Source organism: Colobus angolensis, unplaced genomic scaffold, assembly GCF_000951035.1.
Source record: "Colobus angolensis palliatus isolate OR3802 unplaced genomic scaffold, Cang.pa_1.0 Scaffold1, whole genome shotgun sequence".
NCBI lineage: Eukaryota > Metazoa > Chordata > Mammalia > Primates > Cercopithecidae > Colobus > Colobus angolensis.
Window position 1 is genome coordinate 19,036,444 of NW_012110918.1, and position 13,035 is coordinate 19,049,478.

Here is a 13,035-nt window from a genome sequence, read left to right on the forward strand (position 1 = left end):
AAACCCCGTCTCTACTAAAAATACATAAAAATCAGCCGGGTGAGGTGGCGGGCGCCTCTAGTCCCAGCTACTCCGGAGGCTAAGCCAGGAGAATGGCGTGAACCCGGGAGGCGGAGCTTGCAGTGAGCCGAGATCACGCCACCGCACTCCAGCCTGGACGACAGAGCGAGACTCCGTCTCAAAAAAAAGAACAAAGCCAGGTGTGGTGGCTCACGCCTATAGTCTCAGCACTTTGGGAGGCTCAAGTGGGGAGACAGCTTGAGCCCAAGAGCTCAGGTCCAGGCTGGGCAACATAGTGTGACTCTGTCTCAAAAAAAAATGAAAAAAAATTAGGCGTAGTGACACGTGTCTAAGATCCCAGCTCTTCCGAAGGTTCAGGTGGAAAGATTGCTTACACCTGGCAAGTGAAGGCCTCAGTGCACCGTGATCACACCACTGCACTTCAGCCCGAACAACAGAGCAAGACATTGCCCCTCCACCTGCACCAAAAAGAAAGAAACACGAATAGTGTGTGAAAAATTTGGAAATAGCAGAAAATAGAAATTATAAAAAGAAACTCAAAAAGAAAATCTAGGACTGAAAAGTAAAATAGCTAAAATAAATTCACTAGAGGAATTTATCAGCAGATTCCAGCAGGCATCAGAAAGCAGCCACGAACTTGAAGGTAGCGTCAATGAAATTACCCAGTCTAAGCAGCAGAGAAGAAAAATGCAGGGAAAGTAAACGGTAACGGGCCTGTGGGGTACCATCAAGCGTAACAACATATACATGATGAAATTCCAGAAGTAGAGAAAGAGGAAGAAGAAACACTTCAGGAAATAATCAATGAAAACTTACCTGATCCGATCAAGACATGAATCTATACATCCAATAAGCTCCACAAAATCCAAGCAGGAGAAATGCAGAGAGACCAGAGCTAACCGTCTTCATACTCAACAGTGAGAGACTGAAAGCTTTTCCTTTCAGATCAGGAACAAGAATACCTGCCTTCACTACTGCTGGTCGGCGCTGCTGTAAGTCTTAGAGCAACTGAGCAAGAAAGGCAGGCGTCTAAATTGGAAGGGGTGAAAAATACTTGCAGACGGAATGATTATGTATCAAAACTTCCACAGAATACACACACACACACTCAACCTACTAGAGCCTGACAAATGAATTCAGCAGTGTTGCAGTGTACAAGATCAAAAGTAAGTTGTATTTATATGCACCAGCAACGAACAATCGAAAAGGAAATTAAGGCCAGGCATGGCTTTAATGGATTAATTAGGGCTCACGCCTGTAATCCCAACAGTTTGAAAGGCACAGGCAGGAAGATCGCTTCTGCCCAGGAGTTGGATACAAGGCTGGGCAACTTAGGGCAACCCCCATCTCTAAAACAAAATTATAAAATTAAGAATTAGCCAGGTAGGCTAAGTGCAGTAGCCCACACCTTGGGAGGTGTGGGCTACTGCACTTTGGGAGGCACAGGCAGGTGGATCACCTGTGGTCAGGAGTTTGAGACCAGCCTGGCCACCACGGTGAAACCCCACCTCTACTAAAAATGCAAAAAAATTAGCCGGGCATGGTGGCTCACGCCTGTAATCCCAGCACTTTGGGAGGCCTAGGCGGGCGGATCACAAGGTCAGGAGAACGACACCATCCTGGCTAACATGGTGAAGCCCTGTCTCTACTGAAAATACAAAAAGCCGGGCATGGCAGCGGGCGCCTGTAGTCCCAGCTACTCGGGAGGCTGAGGCAGGAGAATGGCGTGAACCCGGGAGGCAGAGGTTACAGTGAGCCGAGATGGCGCCACTGCACTCCAGCCTGGGCGACAGAGTGAGACTCCCTCTCAGAAAAAAAAAAAAAAGAATTAGCCAGGCGTGGTGGTGCATACCTGTAATCCCAGCTACTCGAGAGGCGGAGGCAGGAGAATTTCTTGAATCCAGGAGGCGGAGGTTACAGTGAGCTGAGGTTGAGCCACTGCACTCCAGCCTGGGAGACAAAGTGAGACTCCGTCTCAAAAACGAACAAAAAAACATAAATTAGCCAGGCATGGTGGTGCATGCCTATGGTCCTAGCTATTTGGGAAACTGAAGCAGAAGGATCACTTGAGTCCAGGAGGTCGAGAAAGAAAGAAAAGCATGACTGGGCTTGGTGGCTACACCTGTAATCCCAACACTTTGGGAGGCTGAGCGGGAGGACTGCCTCAGGCCAGGTGTTCAAGACCAGCCTGGAGAACATAGAGAGACACTGTCTCTACAAAACATTAACAGAAATGAGCCGGGCATGGTGGTTTGCACCTGTAGTCCCAGCTACTCAGGAGGCTGAGGTGGGAGGACTGCTTGAATCCAGGAGACAGAGGTTGTGGTGTGCTGAGATCCTGTCACCACACTCCAGGCTGGAATGAGACCCTGTCTCCAAAAAAAAAAAAGATAGGCAGCTGTCAGTCTAAGGTGATAATGGTAAAAATAATGTGAGACATGAAGTTCAAGTCCCTTGTGCAAATATCGAAATTGAGGTAGAAAAATGCTGATTTTCTGGAGTTACACTCTGCTATAAAGGTCAGGAAGACACCCTTTTCCACAGTATCTGGCCAGATCCTTGCCTATTTTTTTCCACACCCATGAGAGACCAGGAGATAATTAGCCCTCAGCTCACACGCCCCAGAAGCGTCGACAGACTCACCATCTGAAACGTCTTACACGGATGACAGGATTCTGGCTGGCAGCCAGCATGGACAACTCAAGATGGGGCCGCAGGTGTCTACGGGAGGCTCAGAGCCCATGTCAGGGGATTCGCGGCCTCTAAGACGGTGGCGTTTCTCTTGAACAGAGCTATGAAAGAAACAGCATTTCACTAGGTGCCACCTCAGTCTCAAGTCTACATTTGCTTTTGTTAAAACCCACTGTATTTCTACATTTTGGTGGATGTTGCCTAAGACAAATCATTTTAAAATTAATGCCAAAACCACAAAATCACTAACCTGATCCCTAATTCCAGAATGTGGCAAGGATATAAGCAAAATTAGAAATCAGAATCCTTTATAAATACATCCAAAAAAAATCAGAATTTTTTGTTTGTTTAATCCCTGAGACAGTCTCACTGTCACCCAAGCTAGAGTGCAATGACACGACCTCGGCTCACTGCAGCCTCTACCTGCCAGGTTCAACCGATTCTCCTGCCTCACCCTCCCGAGTAGCTGGGATTACAGGCGCCCGCCACCTAGCCTCGTTAATTTTTGTATTTTTAGTAGAGACAGGGTTTCACCATGTTGGCTGGGATGGTCTCGGACTCCTGACCTCACGTGATCCACCCACTTTGGCCTCCTAAGGTGCTGGGATTCCAGGCGTGAGCCACTGCGCCTGGTGAATTTAACGGTATTTACTTAATACACCATGACCCAGTGGGCTTTCCCGCAGGACAGCAAGGTTGGCCGAACATTCAAAAGTCAACGTGATGCCACATTAATGAGTGAAAGACAGGCAAACGTGATCATCACAACCGATGCATAAAGCCACTTAAACAGCCATTCCTAGCGGCAGGCGTGGTCACCCCCAAGTGGCTTGTTTGCTTCTCTCGTCCCGACCCCGCCCATCCTGCCCCAGGGGAGACTCGGAATGCAGTGAATTCAGTCTCAGCACCTGCCTAAAACAGAAAGCCCCAATTCCTCGGATGTACAGAATCCATATCTGCAACGTACCATCTGCAGTGTTCCCTGTAGAACCCACAGTACTAGGCAGTGAGGCAAGCGTGTCCCCATTCAGAATAAAGGAAGATCAGGAGGCAGCCTCCGAGAAGACTCAGATGCTGGAATCAGCAGACGAGGATTTTAAAGCGTGCAGAGTGCATACAAATGAGCAGACACAAGTCATTGCCACAAATTAGAAACCAGCTTCAGAACTGACAAATGTATCTGAAATAAATGTGGCCGGGCACGGTGGCTCACGCCTGGAATCCCAGCACTTTGGGTGGCCAAGGTGGGAAGATCACTTGAGCCCAGGAGGTGGAGGATAACCGTCTCTACCAAAAAAATTTTGAATAAAAATAAATGTTACATTCAGGTGTGGGGCTGTCCAAGAGTGATCTCTGCAGGTGGAAACACGGGGCAATTTTGCTTACAAATTTGTAGTTTTCTATTATGTTATTTTACAAGGAACATTGTGTTTTTTCACTGTATTTTCCGATCCATCTGGAAAAGAAAAATGGTACAAGATTCAAAAATGTCATCAAGCAAATGCCTCTGACACAACAGAAGAGAGGTGAGGACTAAGTCACGTGAAAGATCTCTGGCATTCAGGAGCTCAGTTTGGTTGCAGAAAGAAAACACAAATATGAAACTCTGGTCACAGAAGGCTACAGACGGCCAGCGCCCCGACTACAGTGGTGGGAGGGAGGGGGAGGGGCCAGGGGTTGACACAGGCGTCACCGTCAACCACAGGGTGGGTGTGGGTCAGGGCTGCGCTCCACAGGGCACAAGCCGCCTGTCCCCACAAGACATCCAGGGCCATGGGGGAGGGAGAGCAGACCAGAAACACGGCCAGAGTCATCCATGCCCACGCACCTGTAAGATCAGACAGGAAAGCTGCTGAGGAGGCACCTTCTGAGGCAGTAGCTCTGGAGACCCTTCACACCATGTCCAGGGTACAGGAGGTTCCGGGGGAAGCAGCAGCCCGGCCTTGTTTTTTGTACACCGCGCTTCCCATCAGTTCCATTTGAAAAGCAGCCTGCTGTGCTCCCGACAGTCCGCCGGCCCTAGGGACACCGCGTCCTCGCCGCTCTACAGTGATTTTTAAAAAGCACATGCCTGGGGAGGGCCGGTGCTGCCAGGCCCTCCCCACGTTCCTGGTGAACGGGGCTGTGAGACAGCCCAGCCGTCCGCATCAGTTCTGAGGCTGTTCACGTGCACTGCTCTCGAGAAAGCCCACCCTTCTTGCATGCACTTCCCCCGGCTTCATGTTTATCAACTGGGTAATTACATTCCTACTCCCCCACCCAGAGTCAGATCTCAAGTGTGAGACAAGTCAGGGTGACCCCGGCTCACTTTAAGCTGCCACTTCAACATGCAGGGACATTGCTACTCACAGCCACTCTCCACCTCCGCAGGCAACAGGAGCCTCAGACCTTCCAGAGCCACACAGGCCTCCTCCAGATGCATTTCCTCCCTCCCTCCTCCAGAAGCGCCCTCGGGGCAGGCCGTCCAGCCCTGACACGGGGAGTGAGGAGGGCAGGCCGTCCCTGCCTCAGAGAGTGAAGCTCTAGGCTCTGCACCCAGTGGCCCTGGCTTCCACCTTGTCCTGTCACAGGCTGGCCCCCGCTTCAGTCCCACAGGCTGTTCTGAAACCTACAGTCCAACCAGATTCTCACAAGGGGAACAGTGTTTGGCTTCCTAACACACAATTCTATTTCCCATTACAGGTCCAGAGTACAACAAAATTAGTCACTTTTATTTAAAAGAAACATTACAAATAAGTGTGCAAAATTAAACATGATTAAATACACATAAAAGGAACATGCATACTTTACATCAAAATCCACATACAAAGTTAGCTGATTACATGACAGTGACAGTAAAGGAACTGAAGGAACTGGCAAAACCAAGAACTCGCTGCTACGCAGGTTTTATATGTTTGCAATCTGAAATCAAAACCACAAAATAGAGTTTAACGGGAATTTAAGAAAATTAAATATATATCCCAAGTAGCTGACAATATAGAGCCCATAACCTATTTTAGTTACCAAATGTTAAAAAAAAGTTATGCGCCTTTCCTTCCCAAAATGTTAGTGTGTAGCTATTCTTATAAATGAGGGGAGGGGAGACGGTGGACTTGGGGGCTTGGAGGCCAGACCAAGGCATTTCCCTCCACACCAGCGGGAACTGCAGCGGGCCCTCCCAGACCCTGCTCTGGCAGATGACTCCGAAGTGAAAGGATGTTTTCCCCCACAACAAATGTTCACAGTCCGTGCATCACTCTGCTGTTCCCTACACATAACCGGGAAACAGATTTAACCCAGAATGTAACCAGGAGACCCCGCGTCCCTGCCCCGCACACGCCTGAGGTCTGACGGCTCGGCTTCTAGGGTGGCCTGGTGTCTGCCGCGTTCCAATGGCCCCAACAGAGACGGGGACGCCACCCACGGGCACAGATGACCACGCTGCGGGGACGAAGACCACAGGCTGGGCTCACGCGAGGGGAACGTTCTCGCTGCGTTCTCTCCACAGCATCAGGTCGCTTTTCTTCATGTTCGGACGGGAGAAGGAATTCCTTTCTCCTTTTCTAAGGCAAGCTGCTGGTGTTCTATTTAAATCTGCTTCTAATGTAAGAACTTACGTTTGCACAGTTGTTCACTTCCCTGCTGCAGACTCAGTAAGAACGATGGAATCTGTTGCAAAAACAAACTTGAACTCGTCCACCCTCTCAGCCCAGTCCCCAGGTCTGTATGGAGCCCCTGTCAGTGTGAGACGCTGTGGAGCCACTGAAGCGAACGTCACAGCTGAACTCACGGGGACAGCCACGGCCACTCGAGCTGGTCACAGCCACTGAGTACCTACGGTGCCTTGATGATGATTCTCTCTTTAATACTGGAAATGGGAGTCCTTAGGAAAGCAGACAACCACATATGGCTTCGAGACCAAGGTCCCTGGGCAGCCCCTCCAGCCCGTGGCCCAGGAGGCCCCTGGGGCGCTGGCACCAGCCCCGAGAGCCTGAAGGCGGCAGGTGGTGGGTGCTGTGGCGCTCCGGGCTGGAGTCACAGCTTGTCATCGGTCATCTCTAGAAACTGCGCGTAGACATCCCGGACGCACTCCCCCTTGGGGTTGAACAGGAATTTGTAGTAGCTGCCGTCTGCACAAATTGCTGGGATAGAAGGAGACCATTTTACCCGTGTTTCTTTCCCCCAAAGTTAAAAGCAACGAGTCCCACTGAGCTGAACTGCAAACAAGTCTCTTGGAGCCAGGCAGCTGCTCTGAAAGCCCCAAAAGGCCCCAGGTCCCCACCGAGTGCACTTGGCACTGTGGCTGGGCGTCCCGACTGTCTTGGGGTGAACATCTAGTCACCTAGTGTTGGCTACAGGGTAAGAAACATTCTTTGGTCATCTATACAAACACTGGAAGACCCGTCCCAGTGATTTCCTGGGGAGACTGGAGGGATGGGATGGGGGTTGAAGACATCCCAAATGGCCGTGCAGACCATAAGCCGGACACACTGAGCCCACAGGAGAAATAAGGGGAACTGGGCGGCCATCGGTGCCACAGCGCGGCGGTGGGAATTCTATGGGAAGTTGGGTCCGAGGCTCAGTGGATGTAGCCCAGGTGGGATGGGCTGGGACGTTTCCTCCAGGAAGGACCACTCACCAATGACGGCGTTTGGCTCTGTTCCAAAGGCACAAATGCACGGAGAGCCTGAGGGAACCTGAAACTTGGAGAAACTCCACTTGGAACTGAAGTATTTTGGAAGGAAACTGGCTGAGGCCAAACTATGAAGATAAAAAAAGAAAGAGTGGTTGCATCCACAAAAGTTTACAGGAAAAAAAAAATCACCTGCTTAAACTCAGAATGCTGCTGAAAATATTAAAATGCTATTTCATATAGTTTGAGCTTTAATGAATTTTTTTTTTGCCATTGTTGACAAAGCCTGTTGTACGATTTTATTTTTAAATTCTATTTTTGCTTTTTTTTTCTTTTTGAGATGGAGTCTTACTCTGTCGCCCAGGCTGGAGTGCAGGGGCGCGATCTCGGCTCATTACAAGCTCCGCCTCCCGGGTTCAAGTGATTCTCCTGCCTCAGCCTCCCAAGTAGCTGGGACTACAGGTGCCCGCCACCACGCCCGGCTAGTTTTTGTAGTTTTAGTAGAGACGGGTTTCACCATGTTGGCAAGGCTGGTCTCGAACCCCTGACCTCAGGTTATCTGCCCACATCGGCCTCCCAAAGAGCTGGGATTATAGGTGTGAGCCACCGTGCCCGGTCTGCACTGATTTTTAAACCCCAAGAAATATCAACCAGATGAAAAAGATTTCAGCACTGATAGCATGTGAGGTCTATCCACACTGCTTTGCTGGCATCGGGGCATCTGTGTACACTGCCCTGATGACATGTGGGGTCTATCCACACTGCCCTGCTGGCGTGGGGGGTCCCATCCTGTCCACACTGAAACAACAGGGACTCCTTTCATCCTTGAGCTTTTCCCACCAGCAGGCACCCTAACACCTACCTGGACTGTTTATTCCTTTTTGGATCTTCAGCTGCAAAAATATGCACTGTGCCGTGGTCGCTGGATACGCAGATGAGGGATGCGTCCTGATTGAAGTTAATGCTGCAGAGAAAACCAGCACAGCTCAGTTTTGTGTGGATGTGGACAGAGACTTAACCCACAGCACTTGTCAACGCCGCGGAAGACTCAACATTCCCACTCTGGAGGTGACGATTCTGAATATGGCCCTTTCTTTAACAAGCTGACAACCATCCCCACAGCACCACAGGCTGAAGCCACAAAGCCACAGCCACAATCCGGTGTATCACGGCAAGAATCTTCCTCGGGTGCCCCACAGATGCAGCTGGCGAGATGTGTGTCTGGGAGAGGCAAGGGGCTTCCTGCAGACCACCCCCAACATGCCGCTCAGGGCTGCTCTCAGGAGACTCAGGTGAGAAACACACATTCTCTCCAACGATCCTGGCCCCAGGAGGTGCAGGCTGCCCCTATGGAGGTCACCTGGGCTGGGGCAGGCATTGCCTGCGTGCTGTCTGTTCTGGGAGCAGACAGGCGTGTGCTCCGCACACCACAAGGCCCAGGACCTCACGGGTAAAGCCACTGTATTTATATATTAATTACATTTTCTTTCTTTCTTTTCTTCTTTTTTTTTTTGAGACAGAGTCTCGCTTTATTGCCCAGGCTGGAGTGCAGTGGCACGACCCTGGCTCACTGCAACCTCCACCTCCCAGGTTCAAGCGATCCTCCTGCCTCAGCCTCCCGAGTAGCTGCGATTACAGGAACACGCCACCACGCCCAGCTAATTTTTGTATTTTTAGTACAGACGGGGTTTTGCCATGTTGGCCAGGCTGGTCTTGAACTCCTGACCTCAGGTGATCCACCTGCCTTAGCCTCCCAAAGTGCTGGGATTACAGGCGGGAGCTGCCACCTCTGGCTAAATTAATTACATTTTCATCTCAAAGACCCAAATGCTGCTCAATACTAGCCAAGGGGGAGGCACCAGGCCTCCTGGCCATGGCCACAGGGCATGAGACCCAAGTAGGGCTTCAGCATGAGACGCGCAGGGCTGCAGGGACACCACTGTGGGGCGGCAGTGTGGCCTCTCAGACTCTAACGGGCTGGAATCAGACAAACCAACACGGTCTCCAGCATCGCCTTAAACACAAGCCGGAGTGCCGGTGAAGAGGCGACACTGGCAGAAACACCAGAAAGACTAAAAGTAAACAGGAACGAACCCGAGCTCGCCAGCCAGGGCAGCAGCGCGACCCCTCTACAGAAACACAGCAACTGGCCCGGCGTGTGGTACACAACTGTGGTCCCTGCTACTCAAGAGGCCGAGGCAGGAGAATCGCACGAGCCCAGGAGGTCAGGGCTGTAGTGAGCCGTGACAGCGTCACTGCAGTCCAGCCTGGGCAACAGAGCAAGACCTTGCCTCAAAACAAAAACAACAAAAACCAACAACAACAAAACCCAGCAAATACTGATCAATGTGGACACAGGGTTAATTACGACATTTTCTACTTTTGGGTAATTTCCTACAATAACAACTTATAATTAATCACAATTTAAAAAGCTGAACCCAACCCCCTAGCAGCCCAAATTCTCCCTCCTCTAGCCTTATGGGTAGAGGGTGCCTGCTCCTACCCCCTCTCCCACTTCCCAAAGGCCCATTTCCGTGCTGTTAGCCCAGAGCTCTTCTCCGGTGAAGCTGGGGGTGCCCTTACCAGTAAATATTGGCGGCTTGGGAGCCTCTTCGCAGCTCCTGGATTAAATGCCCTGATGAAGTATCAAATATTCTTATAAGGGTCCCCTTTGAAAAACAGTGAAGTGTTTCATTATCAAAGATTCAAAACGTTTTCGTTAAGTTTTTGAAATGATTTACATTCACAAACCCATTAGTCCACACAAGCCTTTCTCAGACTCACCCACATCATCTAATACTTAACGTTCTCCTCCAACTGCCAGCACACAGCCATGCCCCTGAGAAGGAGCTGGTTGGTGGCTCCTGGTCCCACAGCACTGGGCACAAGTCGAGAGAGGCTGCAGGAGACAACCCCCTGACCGGGCAGTGTGGACTGACCCTGGACGCCTGCATCCCTGGCTGACACCCAGGAGGAACACCCAGGCCCAGGCTCCCTGCTCCTGCTACACGGTGTGCTCATCTGAGAAGCATGTTCGAATCCTAACTCCCCCAGAGAGCTAGGAGAAGCAGCATGGGAATCCTGCCATCAAAAAGGTGAGGCAAAAAAAAATAAAATAAAATACAAAGACTTAAAACCATTCACGTCAGCTATGCTGGCTTTCCCAAGAAAGAGGTGCCCAGGACCTCGGGTGCCGGGGGGCGTTTTTAACATTTCCTCCGGAACGAGGAGGACTCTTCAGCTGATTCTGACAGCTGGGAAAACGAGAACTGTTGCATCTTTTGTCAAACACTTTGACAACATCCAACAAAAAATCTGTATATCCTTCAACCCAGCAGCCCCTGCTCCTGGGAGTTCAGTAAGGAGGCAGCTTGTGGGGGACAAGGCGGGAGCAGCTCTACAGGGTGACTGCCAACAGCAGATGTTGCAAGGCTCTGTGTAATCCCATCTACCTGGCTAACCCAGAGGGCACTGCTGAGCTAAGAAAGCAGGAAGCAGAGAAGCATCCACATTCGTCACAGGGAGATAAAGAAGAAAAAGTTGCAGGGAGGTGGGGATGGAGAATCTAAAGGTAAAAAAGATAAGAAAAAATTTATCAAAAATATAGAGGAACCATATTTCTAATTCATACAAAATTATATATATTTTCTTGCTAATACAATACCATTCTAAAAAATACTACCTAAAGGGCCGGGGGCGGTGGCTCACGCCTGTAATCCCAGCACTTTGGGAGGCCGAGACAGGCGGATCACCTGAGGTCAGGAGTTCGAGACCAGCCTGACCAACATGGTGAAACCCTGTTTCTACTAAAAATACAAAAATTAGCCAGGCATGATGGCAGGTGCCTGTCATCCCGGCTACTCGGGAGGTGGAGGCAGGAGAATCGCTTGAACCCGGGAGGTGGAGGTGGCAGTGAGCCGAAATCGTACCACTGCACTCCAGCCTGGACGACAGATCAAAACTCAATCTCAAAAAACAAAACAAAACAAAAACAAACTACCTAGAAATAACTAAACCTGCTCTCAGCTGTGTCCCAGGAGTGAGCGGGACGCGCCCCAAGCCACATGTCCCCACATGCTGAGGAGGGACCCTGGTGCTGGCACCGTGTCAAAGGGTAGGACAGGGCCTCCACACCGAACCTCTGCGGACAGTGCCCACAAATGGATCCCGTCACTGGCTTGTGGTCTCACCTCCTTCACAATTTATAATTTCCTACAAAGCAACACTGGGCTTGCAGTCTTCAATAAAAACTATAGTAAAAGATACCAATTTTCTTTGTAAAAATCTGAATTCAGGCACAAAGAAGTATAAAGAATCCCAGATTTAAAATTATTTTAAAAAGTTAACAGTTCTTCTGATCTCACACCTTAAAAGACAATGTGTCCAATATGTCAATATTTTAAGTTATAATCTGGTGGTAATTCAATGAAGACACGTAACTAAGCAGGTAAAAAGGGTTTAGAGCTGTCTGTTCTCAAGCTGTGAAGACAGACACACAGAAACTGAGTAGTTCTGCAAAATCTACAACAACATGACAAAGCTGTCATGTCTGATTCTTCTAATAAACTTGGATGTGTATGTATTTTTGTTTCTTTTTTTTTTTGAGACGGAGTCTCACTCTGTCACCTGGGCTGGAGTGCAGTGGCGTGATCTCGGCTCACAGCAACCTCCACCTCCTGGGTTCAAGTGATTCTCCTGCCTTAGTCTTCTCAGTAGCTGGGATTAGAGGCGTGCACCACTACGCCTGGTTAATTTTTGTATTTTCAGTAGAGACGGGATTTCACCATCTTGGCCAGGCTGGTCTCAAACTCCTGACCTCAAGTGATCCGCTCGCCTTAGCCTCCCAAATTGCTGGGATTACAGGTGTGAGCCACTGCCCCGGCCCTGTTTCTTTGGTTTATCATATTTTACAAGACACTGCTTTGTAAATAACTGGAAATAAAACCAGTCCCTGAGCACAAGACGACCTGTGAAGACTTCAACCTCTCCGGTGACATGACCAGCCAGGTCCACAGGCCCCTGAGGGGCTCCAGGTTGGGGCAGGCCCACTGCCTTGAGTCTTGATACAGGGAGTGGCCATTTTGCTGAGCCTGCTGCTCCAGGAGGCACAACGCCAACAAGGTGAGGGGTACACTTACTTTCTCAGATGCAGTTGCAATTCTTGTTCCCTGCAGGTTGAGTGCAATGCAGCTCAGGACACCCTCGTGTGCAGGAATGTCCACTGGTGGCTTCTCCGTGCTGGCCAGGTCCACGAGCTGCACATGGCCCGTGTGTGTGCCCGGGAAGGCTAGGAGGGAGTTATTACTATTGGGACAAAGGACACAGAGGCCTGCATGGAGACAGAGGACACCAATCAAGAACTGCCTTTGATTTCTCGCAGCCAAAGTCCACTTTCTGCCCGAGTTCTCCGAAACAACAGATGTGTATCATTTATATCAGAACCACAAATTCAATTTAGACTTTTCATTGTAAAGAGTATGAGAGGGCTAAGCAAAGCTACCTCGCATGAGACTTCCTCATAATCAAGACATGTGCTGAATAACTCTATCAACCGTCCATCCGTCATGGTATGTGCTACCGAAAACGCAATGTGAAACTGATCACTTTACCATCTGGGGCACTTCCCAAAAGATCTCAAAAGGCAAGAACCACAGGACCGGCCGGGCACAGTGGCTCAAGCCTGTAGTCCCAACACTTTGGGAGGCCGAGAC

The 13,035-nt window shown here is 50.0% G+C and overlaps 1 protein-coding gene across 1 annotated transcript in view; it reads right to left on the minus strand.

Annotated features, from left to right (window-relative positions):
• Positions 1-5,388: 5,388 nt before the first annotated feature.
• Positions 5,389-13,035, minus strand: part of WDR45B (WD repeat domain 45B) — a 37,222-nt gene continuing 29,575 nt past the window's right edge. Inside the window, exons 4-8 of the mRNA XM_011928545.1 lie at positions 12,463-12,653; positions 9,908-9,993; positions 8,187-8,288; positions 7,331-7,452; positions 5,389-6,833 (exon numbers count right to left, since the gene is read on the minus strand). Of these exons, the coding sequence (XP_011783935.1) occupies positions 6,727-6,833; positions 7,331-7,452; positions 8,187-8,288; positions 9,908-9,993; positions 12,463-12,653 (608 nt within the window). The 3' untranslated portion in view covers positions 5,389-6,726. The remainder of the gene's footprint in view (positions 6,834-7,330; positions 7,453-8,186; positions 8,289-9,907; positions 9,994-12,462; positions 12,654-13,035) is intronic.